The sequence below is a fragment of the Podarcis raffonei genome, chromosome 11 (assembly GCF_027172205.1).
Source record: "Podarcis raffonei isolate rPodRaf1 chromosome 11, rPodRaf1.pri, whole genome shotgun sequence".
In the NCBI taxonomy this organism is placed as follows: Eukaryota; Metazoa; Chordata; class Lepidosauria; order Squamata; family Lacertidae; genus Podarcis; species Podarcis raffonei.
Window position 1 is genome coordinate 31,186,060 of NC_070612.1, and position 22,124 is coordinate 31,208,183.

Genomic DNA, 22,124 nt, shown 5'->3' on the forward strand with positions numbered 1-22,124 from the left:
GTTGCTATTAACATATTGTGCATGATCTCTGTAAAGTATATGCAGAAGGTGCAATGTGAAGTCAAAAAGCATCCAAACATACTTAAACCTAAGTAGGAACAGCCATGCAAATCTGTTGGAAGAGGTGTGACCACAGCAATTGCATGTGGATTTCAGGGCCTGGAGGAACTCTGCTGTGCCTAATGCCATGTAAAAGGCTATTTATTGAACAGTATGTCTGTAGCCCAGATCTTTGCAAGTTAGAATGCTGGTACTTCTGCATAATCTTGTAGTTAAAAAAAATTAATGACAATATTTGCCTAGAACAGAATTTACAAATCATTAAAACTGATTTTAAATTTAGCATGTGTTTGCCTCCTTTGAGCTCATATTGCTTGATAAAAATTAATATTGTTAATAGCTAGTAATATGTTAACCAGGTCACATTTTTCTTTCTGTTTTTAGGAGACTTTTAAAAAAATGTTGACTATTAGTTTTATGGGTAGCTGCTCATTAAATGCTAAATAGACACAAGTTCAGTGGTAACTGTAGGCTGTCATAATAAATTGCTAATAATTGTCATGTTTTATAGATTGCTGCTAAGGAGTTGAACATCTTTTGCCATAAAAATCACAACCTTATGACTGCCAGCATACCAACTCACAGATTATTTGTTCATGTTCGGCGTCTCGTAGCAAAGGGTTATAAGGTTTGGCTCTATAATAAGTTATCTAACGCTTTATTTTTATCTGAGCTTATGTTTCACAGCTATATAATTTCACTTTATTAGTAGAAAAGAAAAAATAGTTTCCAAAATAATTCTCTTCACCCACTCCAGTATTTTCTTTTCTTTTTTCTTTTCTTTGTTTGTTTATTTGTACCTGGGAGTCACAACTAGGCTGAACCAAAGCTGCATGCCTAGTTTTATGTGTGCTCTTGAAAACATCAGTGTGTGCCTCTCATTTTCATTGATTTTTTTTAATTTTTGAACCTATGGTTGTTTGGGGCCCTTTTGTTCTCTTGCTGTTTTTGCTTTTAACATTTTTCACGGTTATGTCTTTGGTCTTGTTTGCCATTACTTCTGTTTAATTTGATTGGCTGTAACAATCAGTGCCACATGTTTTATGGATGTCTGTGGCATCTTCACATAAGGTTTCCAGACAGCTCTGGGGGATTTTCTGGCAGCTATGACTTGCACTACTGTCAAAGCTCTAGCCAACCTCTGCAACATCCAGATAGCTAGGGCTGTTGACACAATTGCGTCTGAGTGGCCTCTCCATCTTTGTGGAGCATGCTTGGCTTTATTAAGGCAAGGAAACAAGCTGAGAGACAGCTTGAAGGGCTTTATTTTTGTTAAATAAATCCTGACATGTGTAATATGCCATGTGTTGTTATTCACCTGAGATTTATTTACCCAATTTTAAGATCTGCTAAGGAACAGATGATTGTTATTATGTCCTGATACGAAAAACCACAATTCAAAGAAGGTGTACGCTCTTTTTCTCATGACTGTATGTGAGTTTCAGTAACTAGTTCAACTACATGATATGTCCTGATTTTGGATGGCACGTTAAAATTAAAGAATAATTCGTTCAGCAGTATAATTGTGGTGTTTTAGTAGTCTTTTCATATATTCTTACTTTATTCCTCTTTTGATCCTTCTGCATTGAATGGTGAACTGTTACATTGAAAAGAGAATGAATCATTGTTCCTTCACTTAAATATGTCGTATGTCTTTGTATATTGCATTTCCATACCCATCCATAATGTAACAAAGTTAAAATTTTATGCTTATTTTACTTTCATATTATTTGTTGGTTTAGGTATTTGTTTTTCGTGCAGGTAGGAGTTATAAAACAAATGGAAACAGCTGCTTTGAAGGCTGTTGGAGAAAACAGAAGCTCTCTCTTTAGCAGACAACTAACTGCACTGTATACAAAATCTACAGTTCTTGGAGAAGATATCCTTGTAATTCATAAATCAGGTTGCAATCCAGTACTCACTTACCTGGGAAATAAGGCCCATTGAACTTAATGAAACTTGCTTTCTAGTAGACATGTATAGAATTGTGCAGTAATTCTAATACTCCCTTGGCAGTAGACAATTGGTTCTATATTAATGTGCACACTCTTTCTCTCTCTTTGTGCCCAAGGTTTCTTGAGTGTTCTCAAATGGCATTGCATTCAATCCACAGTGACACACGTTATATAGCTCTGTGATGTGGCCACTTTTGTAATACATTATTTATCCATCTCAAAAAGACTGTCATAAAACTAGAGTTAGATAACTAAAACTATCAAAGGGGGTGGTTTGAAGTGTTTGTGAAAAGGTTAAACGTTTGGACCTCTTTAGTTTAGAAAAAAGACAACCAAAGGATAGATGTTTATAAAGCAAATTGTGTGGATAGATAGGTTTTCTCTCTTGAACTTTTAGAATTCAGGATAACCCAATGACCCTTATTGAAGTGAAAGCCATGGGCCTACAATTTTAAACTTTCTTACCTGGGAGTAACCCACATTTAATTCAGTAGGTCTTACATGGTTAGGCTTGCACTGCTAGGCATGCTTAGAGTAGACCCACTGAAATCAGTGGGTCCCATTAACTTAAGTCCCATTAATGTTAGTGGGTATGCTGTAAGCATGACTGCCTGGCTTCAATCCAAAAATATGCTTCACACACTGGACTAACTGAGCTGTAACAATCTTTATCCAATGTAGTATGATTTATTATTTTAATTGCTTTATCTAAAAACGAGGTAGAGAACTAGTTTTCCTTAAGATTTTTTAAATGTGAATCCTCTGCGGATGTTCGACAATGCTATGGAAGCTGAAGAAATATCTGATGTCTGTGATAATTATCTCCTGTGTGTGTCTGAAAGCAAAGACAGCTTAAGAAATAAGAGCCAGGAAAATGTTGTCATAGGCATAGTGGTAAGTAACCTTGAATATTTTCTGTAGCCTTTTATACTCTTTGAGATGCATGGGCTTCTGCTTTAATAACAGTTCACCTCCATATGTGTAAATAAGTATTTAGTTTTTATTATCTTTTTTTTAGGCAGCTCAGCCTACTACAGGAGAAGTTATTTATGACAGTTTTCAAGATTCTGTAGGCCGTATAGAGTTGGAAAGTCTAATTTTACGCCTGCAGCCTGTTGAGATTATTCTTCCTGCAGATGTGTCAGATCAAACTGAAAAACTTATCAATACTGTGACTTCTGTAAGGTACGCTTCTATGTAACAGATACACTTGATATTTTTATTTGGACACTGGTACCAGGTCCTGAACTAGACCAAGGCAACAATGGGAAGAAAAACTGAACTGGAAGCCTTGGACAAGTGAAAATATACTAAGTTAAAAATAAATGGAAATGATTTGTCTTGTCTTCAATGGCAAACTGCAGCTTGCTGTAGCAGTTGGGTTCACTGTTTTCATTGTCCAAATAATATTTTATTAAGTTTTCCTTTTTTCCCTTTGTTACAATCAAATAAAATCATGTCATCACATACATCTTTGCTCAAACTGAGCATCGACTTCCCCTCCCACTCCCTGGCTTCCATAGATATTCACATTCATCTTAGCATTTCTATATTCCCCTATTTACCTTCTTTATGTGCTTAAAAAACCCCTGATATTTGCAAACAGGTGTCAAGTCTTAACCTTATAAAATATTTTAAGTCAGTCCTGCAAATGTTTTCAAATGTTTACAGTGTTCCTTCATATATTGTAAAAATTTACTCCAGTCCTTTTCAAACAGTTCGTCATGCTGGTTTCGGATGTTCCCCGTCAGCTTCGCCAGTTCTGCTTATTCAGTCATCTTAGTCTGCCATTCTTCCAATGTTGGAAGTTCCTGCTGCTTCCATTTCTGGGCTAAAAGTGTTCTCGCCGCAGTGGTAGCATACATAAATATGTTTATGTCTTTTTTGGGATTTTTTTCTTCTGTTATACCCAGTAAGAAAGCCTCTGGTTTTTTGCTAAAAGTATTTTAAAAAACCTTTTTCAATTCATTATATATCATATCTTTCTAGGCTTTGGTCTTAGTACACATCCACCACATATGAAAGAAATTCCCTTCCTTCTCCTTGCATTTCCAACATACCTTATCTTGAGTTGGGCTCACTGTAGTCAAGCAACAGCAATGGGTTTGGGGTTCCATAGGATCTTGGGCTGGCTCAGCCCCTCCCTTCCCCTCCCAGAATGGCCTGTATTGGAGTTTCTGCAGGCTTCTGCTTGTGCCATTGGGTGCTACTTTAATCAGCCCATAGTTTTGACAGGTGGAAAGGTAGCTCTAGGCTGAAAAAGTGATCATTCTGTGAGTACAGGTCAGCAGAGCTGTTTTGGACTCAGTAGAAGGAGACCTCCATCCCATCCAACACCCACCAAGTGTGATGGATTGGGTGCTTCAATGGTTGTCTTAATGTTGTTCGTGGTTGCATCCCTGAGTTCAGAAGCTGTCGTTTGTGTCTAATTCTCAGTGGTTTTGAAGTGGGTTTGTGAAGCACAAGAATAACCCGCCTATTCTTTAGTGATAATGCTGTATTATTTTCATGTTATATGTATATTATTTGCATACTGGAAACCTCTAGAAATTGAATTACAAATTATTTTCTTCATATGCTAAATGTGCTATAATTCAGTTCAGGATCTTTTTGTTGTTTGGTATTTATTTTACATCTTTCTTGATAGTAATAATGTGTGTTCCTTATTAATACTGATGCTTGATACTTTACAATGATTTCTTTCTGTCATCCATCGGGATCACTAAATGATCTGTGAAGTGGGCTTAGGACTGCAGCACTTGGTGATGGAAGTAAAATGACTTCTTATGCTTATGAAGTGTGTTATTGGAAGATGCATTAAAGCATGCGTGCACCTGAATAATTTGTGGAGACCAAATGTGTACACTATGAATTTGAGTCAGTTTTCTGATCTGCTACAGGCATAGGTACTAAATCTACTAAAGAATTTTAAAAGTCATTGTTTATTTTGTTCTAATAGCTATGAGTGATTTGATACTAACAGATGGTGGCCTGCTGTTTAAAAATTAGTCTGTTGCATTCCAGCATGCCAGTTAATGTAGCTGTGAGATGAAATCCACTTTTCCCTGGTTTTAGCAGTTAGGAGCACCCAAGCATTCACTGTTCTGTGTTTGGTAATCACTGTTTGCATCATGTTCTAACCTTCCATACCTTTTCTAGAAAAAATTAATGTTTTAAAATAATTGTTTTAAATTAAAATGTAAGAATAAATTTTGACATCTCCTTTCTGCCGTTGAGATGACTTCCATATAGATTTAGATGGGTTCCTAGTGAAGGAAGTGCAGCAGCAGAGGCAGAGCATGATGTGTGACTGTATGGGTTCACTGGATATATTTGCATCTTTCCCTCCCCTTCAAGCATATAGTTAATGTTCAATGAATACTCAATACTAATTAATGAATGAAACTGATTTTTATAATCAGTTGTCTGATGTTTATAAACTTACGGCTTCTGTTAAATTATATTAAAGTTTTATTCAGGGGAATAACATTACAAACCTGTGTTATTTGATAAGCTCCTTAACTGATAGCAGCTAGATTTTTTTCACCTCTAGTAGCCCGTAGGAAGGAGTATTAATAGACCAACTTTCAAGGCTAAATGGATGTAATTAGGAATTCAAAATCACCACCCAAATGCTTTAGTGTTTTGAACAGAAAAATTACATAACAAACTGGTTTACCATGATAAACTCTTTGCCACTAGAGGGTCCTATAGGGTTTCATATTCATCAATGCACTCCATAACTCTCGTTCTTCTCCTTCTAAATATTTTCTATAGGAACAATCCCTTCAAAATTAAGACATTATTAAGTCACTGGTTTCAACCGAGGAAATGTAAACATTTGTTTATATACAGTAAGGATTACTAGCTTACCCTTTGAAAACTTTCCAAAATGTCTTACACAACACGATAATAAAAAAAGTATTATAAAAATATGCAAATAAAAGTAGTTTTCAAAATAGCATACAGTTAATGAGATAAAACTCCCATTTAAAATGCTAGGGAAAAGTATATTACATAATTAATTAATTACTTTTACACCCCTCCTTTCCTCTGAGGATTCCAAGGTTATGAACATGATTACGTATACCCACCCCCACAACAAGTCTAGGAGGTAGGTTTGATTGAGAGGCAGGGACTGGCTGAAGGTCACCCAATGAATTTCATGGCTGAAGATATTTTAATACAGTGGTACCTCGGGTTACATACGCTTCAGGTTACAGACTCCGCTAACCCAGAAATAGTACCTCGGGTTAAGAACTTTGCTTCAGGATGAGAACAGAAATCATGCTCCGGTGGCGCAGCAGCAGCAAGAGGCCCCATTAGCTAAAGTGGTGCTTCAGGTTAAGAACAGTTTTAGGTTAAGAACGGACCTCCGGAATGAATTAAGTACTTAACCCGAGGTACCACTGTATTGGTCTTCCATGTCGTAGTCTGACACTCTTATACCACACTGACTCTTTGTATGCAAAGTTCCATATCTTGAGGATAAAATCATAAAATTGTACAGCTGGAAGGAACCACGAGAGTCATCTAGTTTTGGTAAAATCTTGATGTAGAACTGCTTGGAGCAATGGAAGTGGGATTGCAATCAGTGGCTTATTCATGGGTCATTTTATTTGACAATACAAACATACTTTCTTTTTTATGTGTCTGGGGCATTAACTTTCTTAGGGGGTTGCTTCCCCTGGTTATTATCCTTTGATGATCTTTTATAACTCTGGTAACACAACTAAATGTATGATAAATCCAACTTACTCTTCCACAAGTCAAAGACTAGGTTATTGTAATTAAAATGGTTAAAGTAACTTAATGATTTTTACTCTCATTGAATCTTCTAGGTCAGATGATAAACCATAATTTTAGCTGCCAGAGAAATTAACCTCCTAAACCTGCTCCTTCTGGAGAGCTAATTTCAAAAGTATTTCTTGTTTTTTGATAATGTGCTTCACCATACCTAGTTGGGAATAACTTCAATATGTTCTGAGTGCAAGAAGCCTACGTGATTTAAAGTTAGTAGAAGGTTCTTTTGCTCAATCTAAGGTTTATCCCCTTTTTAATCCATTTCAAACTCTTTCCTCTAAATAGCCTTTCCTCTTAAGTGCTGGCAGTGACTACTCTCACTTCCTTGTTTGTTACTTTTGTGTCCAAGGCCTGTCTTGTTGCAGCATATCCACGATGATTGGATGTCAGTGAATCTCAGCATCAATTATTTGTCTGAGAGTCTCTTAATTTGGTTTGCATTTGCACAGTCTGCTGTAACCCTGTTTGAGCCTTCAGGGCAACCCTGTGTTAATGACAGCATCCTTTATTTCAGTGACCTGAAATCGTCTAGCCTCCTCAAGATCTGTTTTTTATAACGTAGGTATAATACTACAGTTGACATGAGCATCAGGCCATTCAGCATTGCTACAAGCACTGCATATTAATTGTTAGGTATATGTCTTTCCTATTGCTCTAAAATGTAGGAAATGTTCTAATGCATCTCACTTGCAGTAATTATCTGTGGTCCATGCTTTGCCTGTGTAATGTTCTGCCAGTATTTAGGTACCACCCATATGCAAGGAAGGATTGACTTGCTAACAGTAGGGTGTATGTGTGTGTGAGAGAGAATGTATCCTGTAGGGTGGAGCATTTTCTACTGCTATGTTTTTCCATGGAAACAATCATTGTTTTATAAAATTAGTAAAAGTATAATGAATGCCAGTTAAATTTGGAAGTTTCAAAATTGTAATTACCTTTCTTTAGGTGTCTGTTTTTTTGGAAGCATGCATGTATTTCTAAAAAATAAATACATAGTTTGGGGGGAGTTGTTAAAATCAGTATATTAGCAGTTTTCAGTCCCTTCCTTTTTTCTCAGGATTTTAACAGTATTATTTGTATTAGTATTATTTCTTCAATTTATTACTCAGCCTTCACCATCAGGTCCCAGGATGAGTTACAACAATTAAAATTCAACAGTAAAAACAGTTGAAACATCTTGTAGTTAAAGGAATAGGTTTGGATCTGAAAATACACATTTCAGGTGTAAAACGCTATGGAAAAGAGTTATGTCTTCACCATAGGTTGAAAACTGTATAATGAAGGTATCGTACACACATCTGTGGAGATGAAATTTCATAGCTTAGGAGAATGTTCTCTTCCTGGGCCCCACTCTTTGAACGTCTGAGGATGGTGGAACTGCTAAGAGGTCCCCCTCTGTTGCTTTTAACATGTGAGAGATTCTGTGGACAAGTAGGTAGTCTTATGTGGGGCCTAAGTCATAGAGTTTTAAGTCATTTGGGGCCCCAGAAGCAAGTTATGCTCAAAAACAGGTTATATAATGAAGTGGATACTACTGAGTAGTCATTTATTAAAATATTGACAGGTGTTCCTATGAAAAAATATAGCTTTGGAGTAGAAGTTACTGATTTTCTTCTAAAACCAACTATTTCAGTTCAGCATCCAACTACTTTTGGCTATTGGGAAAACTTTAGAATGGAAATATCCAATGTTGTACCCTCCCAGATGTAATGGGGGCTACAGCTTCCTTTATCCTTAACTGCTGGCCCCGCTGGCGAAAGTGGAGAGCATCATGTTAGGTACTAGTGCTTTAAAGATATTAATAGAACATGTAAAATTGATATGGCAAATATAAATGATAAATATGATCCTAATTGCTAAGAGCACTGGGAATAAAACTTTCCCATGAAATTGGTTTTATATAATTTTTGGGAAAACTGTCTTGCTGGATATTAACTGATATTAATATTGTAGTCTTAAACTGTTGTAACCTACCCTAAGATGTCATGGTGAAGGGCAGGCAAAAAATCTAATGAATGATATTTCAATGTGTGTATAATATAATAGGAATAAGACAACTCAGGCCATTGGGAAAACAAATTACTCTATTTTGGATCTCCCTGGTTCTTGGCATTGAATTTTTCCTAACTTTCTGACTTAGCTTTGCACTTAACTGAATTGTTGGCCCTATAGTTTTTCTGCGTTATACCAATAAGTTACATTTCCAGTTTCTAGCAGAGATATCAAGGTAGTACTTTCTGCTAAATGCGAATTATCACTCATAGGTGGGGCATTTATTTTTCTTTATTCTCTATCCCCTCCATAGTGCTCATGTGTTCTCTCTCTTTCTACTCTCATTATCAAGACTATTTGTTTGGAGGTGACACAGGAAGCAGGCAGATAAACAGATTATTCCAGATAGTGTAAGAGCTCAGGCTTCAGTCCTATACATAGGAGTAAATCCCAGTGAAATTGGTGGAACTTATTGCTGAGTAGACATTGCAGTGTAAGCATACAAATGATTGAGAAGCCAGGCCAGATGCTGTATAGGACCAGATTATACCAGTTGTCCCACACTGAGCCAGTAACAGCAGTATTACTTTCTGGCTATCTCAGGCTTTCATTCTAAAAGGTATGACACAAAAGGAAAAGAAATTGGGAAGTATGAAGGGGGAAAAGCAAACTCTGGCACTGTTTCCTAGCTGTAGAGTTTGTGTAACGATCAGTGGGAATGGAAAGATTTCAAGGAGAGGAGAAGCCAAAAGTGGCTGGTCTTTCAACACAGCAGATGTGGAGTCCCTGCAGTCCTATCTCTCCTTTTATGTGTCTAATGGAATGGCTGCTATTGATGGCTTCTGGAGAGGAAGTCTGATGAAGCCCTGCACTCTCATCTCTATTTTTTTCTCTTGCAGCCCGATGTAGTGAACAAAGTGTCCAGGTCATACTGCTAGAGTCCCTAGTTTGTGTCTCCTGCGTAATACAGTGGTACCTCGGGTTACATACGCTTCAGGTTACATATGCTTCAGGTTACAGACTCCGCTAACCCAGAAATAGTGCTTCAGGTTAAGAACTTTGCTTCAGGGTGAGAACAGAAATCGTGCTCCGGCAGCGCGGCAGCAGCAGGAGGCCCCATTAGCTAAAGTGGTGCTTCAGGTTAAGAACAGTTTTAGGTTAAGTACGGACCTCTGGAACGAATTAAGTACTTAACCCAAGGTACCACTATAATGAGAAAGGGAGTGAGTACAAGGCACAAAGTAACTCTTGTTGTAGTTGTCTTTTCCCCCCCTTCAGGAATCTTTATTTGCGATTTCCCAGTTTTTAAAAAATAATAGTAGACTTGCAGTGACAAAATCTGCAGCAGTCCTCCACTTCTGTTTACCAGTGCCTTGAAAAGTCACTAATACAGAAATGGAAAGGAGGAATTATCTGTTAATGGCCTCACAATGCAATATCCTAATTGCCGAGATAAGGATATACGAGTGTATTACTGGCAGTTGGATATCTCTGTTCTACCTGTGTCAGGAGATAACATGGCTCAAACTAGCAAACTTTCAATTTGTGTGTGGCTGCCCTGTGTGATGAGCAACTGAACTTCATGTTAAGGCACCTGCCTAAGGTGTATCTTCAAGTCCAGAACTGAACCTGCCCTCCGAGACTGGTTATTAGATGCTCTTGAACAGGAATGACTATAAGAATATTTTCTGTTTGAATTAAATTTTGCCCAAGCAATCACCTAATCATGGCTGGACAGGTTTATGCATTTATCAAGCCCAATTGTTAAGAATATAAGAGCCCTACTGGATGTGACTGATGGCCCATTTATCCCAGCATCCTTTTCTCATAGTGATCAAACAGATGACTATGAAAAAGTTCAAGGAGGACATCAGTGCAAAAGCACTCTTTCCACTTGTGATGAAGCTGTATCCCAGTTTCCCAGCATGGGTACACAGACATATACTGAAGGTGGACCATTACTGTCATGCCTGTGTTTTGTCTGTGACTGTCAAGCACCCCTTGATCCATTTTTCAGAATTCACTAAAATAACTTATTAGCAGTGTGTACACAGTAATTCTTCTAACCCTTAATATCGGAAATGAGGTGACTTAAAGAAAAGCTCCTTAATAAAAGAAGAATCTGATCAGTTATTTAAATACCTAAAATCCAGATTTGTAGTCTTAATTGATGTGAATTTAACTTTTAATTTTCTAGAGGACTGGAAAGGTTTGGCCTCCTACCAGAGGGAGTTATTTAACAAGCTATAGCAATTTAAATACGTGGTAAAGTAGGGTGGAGAATGCATCTGGCTGGCAGGCCAGATTTTTATTTCCCCACCCCTTGTGGGTCAAGTTTGACAGTGACATTGGGTGATCTTTTTTGCTTGCATGGTTCTCCAGATGCCCCTTGCAAAGTGCTCTGCAAGACACAACAACTAGCTGATCATCATAGCCCCTTGCAAAATGTTATGTTGCCATAGGGTTTTGCAGGCACCGCTAATCAGCAGTGCCAGAGAAAAACCCTTTTGGCTGAGCCAAGTTTTTACCTGCCCCATACCTGATACTATATATGATATAAGGTGTAAGATAGGTGGACTTGGCTTAAATGGCCTTACATGCCCAGTGGGAAGGCCTGGTGGGCCTAATTTCCTGGACCTTTTGTAAAGTGTAATATATATGCAGACTGTGCACAAGGAGAGAAATTGCTGTGACCGACTAATTTCGTGGTTCACTCTTGGTGCATTTTGCAGACATCTTAATGTGTGCTTTGTTTGACTGGAGTATGCCCTATCCAAATTTATTAGGGCTATTTGCATTCATCTGGCCTATCATACAATGTGGTTAGACAATATATGTGTGCTGGACTGGATATTTCTCATGCAGTGTTTTCCCCACCCTTTAAGAATACTAGCAGTGGAAATATTGCTGTAACTGCTGGACGCTTCTGTTTCTTTCTTTCTCATTCCCTATTACATTCCACTGACAATGCAAACATGTGCTTCCTATATCCCTGCCCTGGCCTCATCTGAACATATGCAACTGCTGGCACTTCACTAGCTGTGACTAATTAGGCTTCAGAGTTGCTGATACTGGCATTGAAAGAGCTGCTTAGAGGAGCCCATGATGCTGAACTTGCTTCCAGATTCAGAATTGATGGTTATGCATGTATGACTATAAAACAATAATGGAAAGTATTATCTGCTATTTGGCTTCGCAGAAAACTGAAAAAAATGAATAGAGATGAGCTTTAAAAATTTTTTTAGCTGACTTTGATTTCATTGAAACATCATTTACCTCTACTTCTGTTTCAAACCATTATTACCGGGGGGCGGGGTGGTCTAGAAAACAAAAAGCAATACTGACATCTAATAACTTTTGTTTATGGTCTTAAGTCCTCACAAAAATATTTTAATGAAACCTCCATATATGAATGTAGTAGCTGGGACTGAAATGGTTTCAGAACTACTTCTGAAGCAGGTAGGCACACAGTAAATATGTTAAGTAAGAGATAGTGTTTCTCCATTGAATATGATGCAGTATAGCATTCATAAGACACTTTTATATCATCTTCACTTAAAAACATTCTTGTGCTAACTGTCAGTGTTGGTCAGCAGACAGCCATGCATGGTCCCAATTAGATTGCAATCATGTTTAGATGAAGAAGTGGGGCAGATTCAAAGGAGAGTTGTTGCAGAGTCAGAGTTATTGCAGGCCAAGATCTGAGCCAGCAGACATTCTTAGTAGGCTAAGGTGGGCAGAGAAACAGGAGGAATAGACATCATGACAGTCAAAGAAGCAAAGTTAGGGAGTGACAGAACCAAGGTGAGAGTTGCCTTGTTGCGCATGCAAATACTTACTGCAAGCTAGGAGCATTTATGGTCTGTCCAGGAAGAACCAATAGACTGTTTAGGGGTGGAACCATTCTGCAGGCTATGTAATAATAAATTATTATATAGGAAGGCAACATTTGTATTTTCTTCCTACACTCTTAATCTCCATTGTTTGCCATCAAGGGCAATAGGAGACCAAGGAGGAGCTCTCTAGTTCAAGTTTTAGTTGAACCTTACACTAAATTTTTATGTGGTTTAAGATTTTAAAGGAGTTGATAGTAGAAGGGATAATAGTGGTTCATTGCATTGGCCATATAGTTTCGTTGAGATGTACAAGTTTTTAGAATCTGGGTAAGATTTAGTTTGATTAGTTAGGTTTGTTTTATTTTTCCACTTGTAGAGAACACCTGTAGATAGTAGTTTTGTTAAGATTTGGAAGTATATTAGTAGTCTGACTCCCTCAGGAGGTTGCTGACTCTCCTTCTTTGGAGTATTTAAATCAGAGGCTGGATGGCCATCTGTCATGTATGATCTAGTTGAGATTCTTGCATTGCAGGGGGTTTACAAGATGATCCTTGGGGTCCCTGGCAACTCTACAATTCTATGTTTCTACAGTGATACCTCGGGTTAAGAACTTAATTCATTCTGGAGGTCCGTTCTTAACCTGAAACTGTTCTTAACCTGAAGACCACTTTAGCTAATGGCGCCTTCCGCTGCCGCCGCGCTGCCAGAGCACAATTTCTGTTCTTATCCTGAAGCAAAGTTCTTAACCCAAGGTACTATTTCTGGGTTAGAGGAGTCTGTGACCTGAAGCGTCTGTAACCTGAAGCGTATGTAACCCGAGGTACCACTGTATATGAATGACAAGCTAGATTTAAATTTTCATTTTTAAAAGCATTGTTTAGAGTGACATGAAACATGTAAACAAAACCACCTTGCAGTACATAAAGATAATTTTATTGCACACATAAATCTCATTTTTACTCTCGCACAATGTTTCTTTAGATAAACAGAATAATTGAAGAATATGATTTCTATGACTTCTGATAAAGAAAATGTAAGACACATATAGCATTTTCATAAATCTGCCAGGAAAGCTTAACATAATTAATTGAAAAACAGAGCAGGGCATTTCCCTTACCCTAATGACTTAAATCCACACCAGCTTATCAAAGAAAGCATTAATTAGAGTAATTGCAAAGCCAGCTGTCTGTTGCTTGCTGTCCAGTACCTTCTGTTGAGGAAACCACAAAACTCACTGTAAGGTGTTTTTTTGTTTTTGTTTTTTTTGATAACTAATTAAAACTCTTGTGTGTTGCAAACTGACAATGTAAACTTTTGGGTTACATTGCACATCCTACTCTGGCTGCATATTTGAAAGTTCACACATATGGGTTTTTCCTATGCAGAATGGGGAGTGGCTACATTGCTAGTGTAGTGCTTTTAAAACATGTTACCAGTTGATTCATGGTGCAAGTTCATGTCCAGGACATGATGTTGTTACATCAGGCAGAAATAAGGTGTGATAAAGCTAGAGTGAAGTTGCCATTTTCATATTCATAAAAGTAAAATTTGAGTTTTAAACAATGCCATGGCAGTTGTTTAAGTAAGGTTAGCTAGCCCATTGCGTTCCATGAATTTTTGAAGGTGTTAATGGTACAGTTACTTATTATGTATCTGGGTGTTTTGGAGAAGGTTCATGATGATAATGAAGGATGGTGGTGCTTCTGATTAATGGGCTGCTACAGACTCTAGTTGTGTTGCTTGTTCAGTCCATTATTCACTTTCATTTGTTGCTAAGCAGTCGCTGGCTGCACAAAGGTCGTATGTGCTATGCAGATTGCCATCATGTGTATTGTCCAACTGTTTAACCACATATTTGCATCTCTCTACTTGCAGTTTTACAGAGTTAGGACCAATCTGTTATCAAATTAACAATCTAGAAGTTTAGAAGAAAATTATCAGTCTGATTGATTAGAGTAGTCCTTCCTTGAGTTCCTCATCTGCAAAGTAGGAATAGCATATTACTCTATTGTACTGTTGTATTATTCCTTTGCAAAGTTGGACTTAAAGTGGAAGCAAATCCACAGTTGTTGTTTTTTAATTTTTGCAAACCTTCATGTTCCCTTGAGCTTGCTGATACCTCCCTCTTGTGTGCATTCGTGTGTGGTAAATTGAGATCACTACTAGTGTATACAAGTAGGGCCTCGAAGCAAAATTTTGTAGTGTGAAGCATTTCTGTTCAGGGTTCTAGCCATTTCATTTCCCCTCCCCATGGTGTTCCTTCTTTCCAACAGTCAGTCAGCATCCTGTGCCCCCTGAGCACTCCTGCGCACTTTGGGGCTACCTTGAGTTTGTTGATACCCCCTTCTCATGAGTGTATGGCATAGTTTTGACTACTAGCTGTGGGCTCACTGTCTCTAGAAGATCATAAATAGAATAAAAGAGAGAATGTACTGGGATCTCTCATAATGAGAAAGAGTAATCTCTTGCTTTCTCCCCTCTTTTTTTTTTTTTTTTGTATGGATAGCACCAGTATTTGGTTTGCTGTATGGGAGAGGGACATAAATATTTACAGCATCCTCAGTCTAAACACTAGACACATTCCTAAGTCACCCTTCTGGTCAGCAAGTAGGAGGCCATAGCTAAGGTGAGGTCCTTCAAGGATCACATGACTTCAGTGTTATAAACTGCATACTTGTTTTTTAAAAGGGGCAGTTCTTTTATGGCAGGGCAGAGGAGCTGAATTTCAGAGCCACAAACGCTCCAAGATAGCCCTGGTTGCTAATTAGTCCTTCAGCTAGGTTTATGCATAGCTCCTGTGTTCTAGCTGGAACAGTATTTAGAACTCCAGGAACACACATGTTTCAGATGTTGTATGTCCCTGAATAGGGACGCGGGTGGCGCTGTGGGTAAAAGCCTCAGTGCCTAGGGCTTGCCGATCGAAAGGTCGGCGGTTCGAATCCCTGTGGCGGGGTGCGCTCCCGTTGTTCGGTCCCAGCGCCTGCCAACCTAGCAGTTTGAAAGCACTCCCGGGTGCAAGTAGATAAATAGGGACCGCTTACTAGCGGGAAGGTAAACGGCGTTTCCGTGTGCGGCTCTGGCTCGCCAGAGCGGCGATGTCATGCTGGCCACGTGACCCGGAAGTGTCTCTGGACAGCGCTGGCCCCCGGCCTCTAGAGTGAAATGGGCACACAACCCTAGAGTCTGTCAAGACTGGCCCGTACGGGCAGGGGTACCTTTACCTTTACTTTTTATGTCCCTGAATTCCCTTACCATGTTTTAATTGGATTTTTGGCACTTACTGGCAAAACTGTGTATTTGTGTGTGCGCGTGTGCACATGCTGCTTAGTATGGGAAAACTCCTCACCCTTCAACTGTGTGAACACACCCAACTCCCTAAAAATGTAGAATTAGAATCAGTGCTGGCCAGAAGGCAAGAATGTGTCTTGGCACCATTTATTTTATAAATTAAACATGGGACTTTCATCACAATTCTGTGAGAATGAATTAGGTAGCAAAATGTTAAACCTGTCCTGAACCTAGAAAAATACAGGTTATCAATCCAACTAACTAAATAAAGGGCACAATTAATGCCATTCTTCTGGATTTATTAATGCTTCAGGGCTTAGCTAAGGAAAATGCAGTAGCAACTGAAATGGGAAGACAGAGCTTTGAAACCACTCTAAAATCTAATTTGTTGAGTTACAAAGTGATTTGATCAACCTGTGCAATGAGAAAAGGGCACACTTTAAAAATCAAATTTATTTTCAAAGTTTCGCTTAATGAAATAGTCCTGCGTCTTGATGTGTTTGCAAACAAGACAAATAGATTTTCTGATATTGTGAGTTTTCTTTCAGTTATTTTTGTAAGAGTACAGCAAGATTAAACACACTTTCTATTTCCAGCATACAGGATGACAGAATTCGGGTAGAGAGGATGGAAAACAAGCATTTTGAGTACAGCAATGCTTTCCAACTGATTACAAACTTCTATGGAGACCGAGTACTTGATAGTAAAGGTAACTGATTCAGAAACTCATTGAAATTTGTCTGAATAGTTTGCATTTGTATTAAATAGGATTTTATTATTTTGTAAAAGTTACTTCATGGTGTCATATTTTCCTTAATTTACAAATAGATTTTAATATTCTGAAATTGTGCTTGTTAATATATAGAGGTTTTGATATACTGTAGATTCCAGCGTATTAGGCGACTGGGCATATAAGGTTTCGTCTTATAAGCCCAGTCTTATACGCTGGGCAGGAGGAAGCCGCCCGGCACGGTGCCCACTGCTGCAGTGGCAGCTTTGGCAGCCTCCAAAGCAGCAGTGGGCGGCGGTCTCCGCGTTGGGAGGAAGCTGCCTGGCGCCCACTGCTGCCTCGGAGGTAGTATATATATCGTAAGCAGTATTTAAGAATCAGAGGTCATTCCATCCATATGTATTTCTTGATAACCAGTAAACGTTAATTTTAAATTACAGATTATTCAAATAAAAACTCCAAAAATAATTCAAGAACTAAACTCTTTACTAGTCAGTTGAGCAGCAAGTTGGGCCTGGTTTGATTTTGGAAAGGGAGCCACTCAAGGAATCTTGACAGTGCCTCAGAGTATTTGTCTCAGAGGAGATTTGATGAAATTAGTTCCCTAATTAATTTCTTGCAATGCAATCCTATACATGTCTGTTCTTAAGTAAGCTATTCAGAGTTCATTGGTACTTGCTTCTAAGTAATTTTGTATAGGTTTTCAGTCTTAGGCTGTTTCTATGCAACCAGTTTTTCATGTAACAAATGCTTAGTTAACTTGTTTCTGTTAAGAAAGGTTTTGATATTATATATGGGATGATGATAATGTTAATAATATAAATGATATAATATACTTGCAGTGTGTCCTAACCAGGTCATACTCAGTAACATTGGATATCACCCAACATTTTTTGGATTCTCATTTTCCCAGTAATAAATTGTTGCTGTGAAAAATATGGTTCTTTTTCTAGCTAGTTTGCGTCATTGCAATGGTAACATAAGCCCCTATTACATAGTATACAGAACCTTGTAGGTAAGTGGCATAAGATCCTGCCCATGTGTTTGTATCCGTTTATGGTAATACAAAAGTATATGCTGAAGAATTTGAAGGAAGCAAATACCAGGAAGGCTTTCCTTTCCTCAGTAGCAATGCTACTGCTTTTCCTCTTTCTCCTCCTCTCCAGCTCTGGAATGCACAGCCACTATTTCCCGTGCAGCAAAGCTTCTTCCCTTGCCTGAATCCAATATATCATGCAGAACTTGATAACTCTTCTTGCCCAGTAAGGCATCAGTTTTTCCCTGTCCCAAGATGCACAAACAAATACAAGGCATTAAATGTGTAGATTGTAAAAATACCACAAATAACTCGCTGAAGGAGATATCCTTGCTGCACTGTCCATAAGTATGAGGTAGGCAAAAGAAATATTTGTTGTAGTAGTGATTAGGATGCCAATTTGGAGCGAGAGCTAAAATATAGTGCAGAATAGGAGCTCCTACACACTGGATTTTATATGTTGCTGTAATAAAAGCTGGTTGTAATACAACTACACAAATTACAATTGTATTTTTAAGGTTCCCAAGCATTGTCAGTGGTTTTAAACTTGGATAAGTCAGTGCTATGCTCCCTGGCTGCTGTAATCATGTATCTTAAAGAATTTAATTTAGAAAAGATACTCTACAACCCAAGGTAAGTACTTTTAATTTGAGAAAATCACAATCCTGAAGAAAGAATACTGTAGGGATATTATTTTGAATCCTCTGGCCAATTTCCTTTCATAAAATAAGTTTACTTTTTGTGATATCCCACTTGTAAACAAGTTCTATAATGTTTTATAAATGAGGCATTTAAAGCTAACAAAAGTGGGAAAACTTTAGAAATGTAAAAGTATATGCTTGTAGGGGTTTTTAAAATTACTTACCTGGTTATTATACTGCCTAGTTGAACTACTATAATACTAAATGCAGAACTGCTATGAGAAGAATTTTTAAGCAAATCCTTATTCTATCAAATCACCACTTCTGTGCCAATAATACTCTTGCTGCAATTGTATATAAAAACAGTTTTTTATCTTGTCTTTTAATGTCAGTGCCTACAATACCAAGTAAAAATGCTTCTGGTTTTTTTAATAAATGTATATTTCAACATCTTTTCCATCTCATTATAAATCATTTCCCAGAAGCCTTTCACTTTCTTACATTCCCACGACAGATGATAAAAGTGCCTCTTTTACCTCTTCATAAGGTTTAATTTTCCAATTATTTCATTCTTCACTTACTAACTTTTCATATGTGCCCCAATTTTTACTCATATTTATCTTTTTTACACTCATTGCTTCCAAAGGTGAAAACCACCATGGTGTTTTACGTTCTAATAGGTTTTTATACCTATCCCAAATTTCATATAGAGCTCTTCGGAATATGTGGTTTCCAAATCCTTTATGCACTTTTGTTATGTCGTGCCATAAATATACGTGCCAACGAAACCTATTATCAAATCATTTTAAGTCCAACAAATCTGTATTGTCTAACAATATCCATTCCTTCAACCAACAAAGGCAGGATGGTTCATAGTATAACTTCAGGTCTGGCAAGGCGAAGCCCCCTCTTTCTCTAATATCAGTTAACAATTTAAATTTAATTCTTGGTTTCTTCCCCTGCCAGATATATCTTGAAATTATTTTCTGCCACTCCTTAAATATAGCTGCCCCTTTGATTATCGGAATTGATTGGAACAAAAATAACAGTTTTGGTAGCACATTCATTTTAATGACTGACATCCTATCCTATAGAGAAAGTTGCATCCGTCCCCACACTTCCAAATCTCTCTTAATTCCATTCCACATCGGTGTCTAATTATCTTGAAATAAATTTATATTCTTTGGGGGTTAGCCAAATTACCAAATATTTCACTTTTTTTTTTTACTACTTCTACACCAGTTTGTCGTTGCAGCATAGCCACCAAATCTTGTTTCATACTTTTAACTAACATTTTAGTTTTCTTTTTATTTAATTTGAAACCTGCTACTTTTCCGAACTGTTCTATTTCTTCTAGTGCTTCTTTATCACTAGTTAATGGTTCTTCCATTGTTAAAACCAAGTCATCTGCAAAGGCTTTCACTTTAACATTGGTAGTTGATTTTAAATTAGTTTTTCCCAGAAGTAAAATGATTCACATGTGTTTACCAGAAGCTGTTTCTCCTTCATATGTCTTAACGTGCTTTCCCCAACAATATACAAAGCCAAGATTTTATTTTAAAGGTTAATAAGCAACTATTTTGTGTCATCACTATGGAATAATGCTTTTACTTTCAGTAATTTTAAGAAGTTATCAAGTGAAGCTGAATATATGATACTTAATGGGTCTACAGTAAATAATCTTGAAATCTTACAGAATCAGGTAAGAAAGTATGCTTCATCCTGCACATTTCTTTGCTTGGGAAGCATGTCTTGGATTATTGCATGTGTCCTTCATACACCAGTTCTCCCCTAGCTTCCTGTGTTTAGTCAGATTTTCCCCAGCTAGGCTCTAACAATGGAAGTAAGTTGAAACAGGAGACCTATGATTCTGTTTTTTTTCTCGGAAGGAATATATTCAGGGAAGAATCAGCAGTTAGAACATGGGTCGGCAAACTAAGGTCCATGGGCCGGATCAGGCCCAATTGCCTTCTAAATTCAGCCCACAGATGGTCTGGGAATCGCCATGTGGATTGCCAGTGCGCGCGCGTTCTTTCCCTTTCCCTGACACAATGGTGGTAATGGCTCCTCCTCCCTCCCTCCTGCCTTCTCCCCGCCCTGCCTAGAGGAGGAAGGGGGCTGGGCTTTGTTGCTGCCAGCCCCTCAGGAGCCCTTTCGCGTGCTGCTCATCATCCCTCCACCGCCGTTCTTTCCCCCCCCCCTTTCCTTTCCAAAATATAGTCCGGCCCCCCACAAGGTCTGAAGGACAGTGGACCGGCCCCCTGCTGAAAAAGTTTGAGGACCCCTGAGTTAGAATTTAGCAGCTAGTCTCCTGATTTCCCTCTGAGCCTATGTTGACAGTACTTTAGTAAATGCAGTTTTGGGGTAATGCATTTACCAAGCTGACATTATATTCATTGTTTTGATTTGTACCCTGTCTTTTTATCAGATAATGTACAACTCTAGAAGGATGCCAGCATAATTTAATACCAATCAAAGAAGAAGAACATGATGCAGGGCATGCATGTTCTGAGGGCATATGATGCAGCCAGCTTGTTGAAGTTAAGCAGGTCCTGGTCTAGTCATTTTTAATTATGTGATGAATGAAAGGCCAGATATAAGTACAATGGTACCTCTAGTTGCGGACATGATCCATTCCAGGGTACCGTTCGCACCCCGAAAAGTCCGCAACTAGAGCGGCGCTTCGGCTCAAGCACGGAGCGCAATAAAGCACCTTTGTGCATGTGCGAAGTGTGCAGAATGCTTCTGCACATGCGCACGCGGCAAAACCCCGAAGTATACACTTCCGGGTTTGCTGCGTTCGCAAGCCGAAAAGACGCAACATGAACCTAATGCAACACAAGGTATGACTATACTGAAGATAAGACTTCCTTTTTAAAAGTGAAGCTCTTACCCATAAAAGGCACAAACACTTGGAACACAACTGTACATGGAAAATAAGCCAAGGAGAGAAGGAATTTACTGAAGATAAAAAAATGGCTAAAGATATAAATAAATAAACATTTACACCAAAAGCAGGAATCTAGTCACAAAGATCACTGAAGGAGTTATAGAAAGTAAAAGAAAAAGTAAAGTTTTTTCCCCAGAAGTTCAAGAGATTCATATCTAAATCACTGCATTGATGTTATTAGTATGTATAATGTGTGGAAATAAGTTGTAGAACAAACAGACAAAAGACAAAGTAATTGGCCACTAGAACCAAATGTCATTTATCAAAGAGCACAATCTTTTCAGAAGTGTAGATATTATTAACATTGACCTCTTTATGGGAGGATTGTGGTAGCCACTGTAACACCACTTTTCAAAAAAGGGATCCACAGACATTCAAGGAAATGTGAATTTCTGAGGAAAAAGGTAAACTTATTTTGTTGTGCATTTTTATCATACTTCTTCTATTTTATGTTGATGAAAAACAGAATATGTTTAAAGAACTAAGATTCTTAAAGTTCAGATTTCCCATATTTTCTTTCAAATGTGTTTTAATTGATTGAATAAAACACTGTCATTACTGCAGACTGATAAGAAAAAAAAAGGCAGCCTGTTTTGGGTCTTGGATCATACAAAAACTTCATTTGGGCAACGAAGACTAAAGAAATGGGTGACACAGCCTCTTTTGAAATCCAGGTATTCATTACCAAATAACTTTGCTACCCAATAGCTGAGCTGGATATTGATTATTTTAAAGGTATAATTCTTTTGTTTTTCCTTTGATGAGAGTCTATGCAGCTAATTTTCTTCTTAGGCTAAATTAAACACTGCTAGCTTCGAGGAATAATTACCAAC

At 38.0% G+C, this 22,124-nt stretch overlaps 1 protein-coding gene across 1 annotated transcript in view; it reads left to right on the forward strand.

Annotated features, from left to right (window-relative positions):
• Nucleotides 1-22,124, forward strand: part of MSH3 (mutS homolog 3) — a 53,057-nt gene that overhangs the window by 7,564 nt on the left and 23,369 nt on the right. Inside the window, exons 5-12 of the mRNA XM_053409244.1 lie at nucleotides 572-688; nucleotides 1,822-1,939; nucleotides 2,767-2,909; nucleotides 3,034-3,200; nucleotides 16,531-16,643; nucleotides 18,219-18,333; nucleotides 19,959-20,043; nucleotides 21,856-21,965. Of these exons, the coding sequence (XP_053265219.1) occupies nucleotides 572-688; nucleotides 1,822-1,939; nucleotides 2,767-2,909; nucleotides 3,034-3,200; nucleotides 16,531-16,643; nucleotides 18,219-18,333; nucleotides 19,959-20,043; nucleotides 21,856-21,965 (968 nt within the window). The remainder of the gene's footprint in view (nucleotides 1-571; nucleotides 689-1,821; nucleotides 1,940-2,766; nucleotides 2,910-3,033; nucleotides 3,201-16,530; nucleotides 16,644-18,218; nucleotides 18,334-19,958; nucleotides 20,044-21,855; nucleotides 21,966-22,124) is intronic.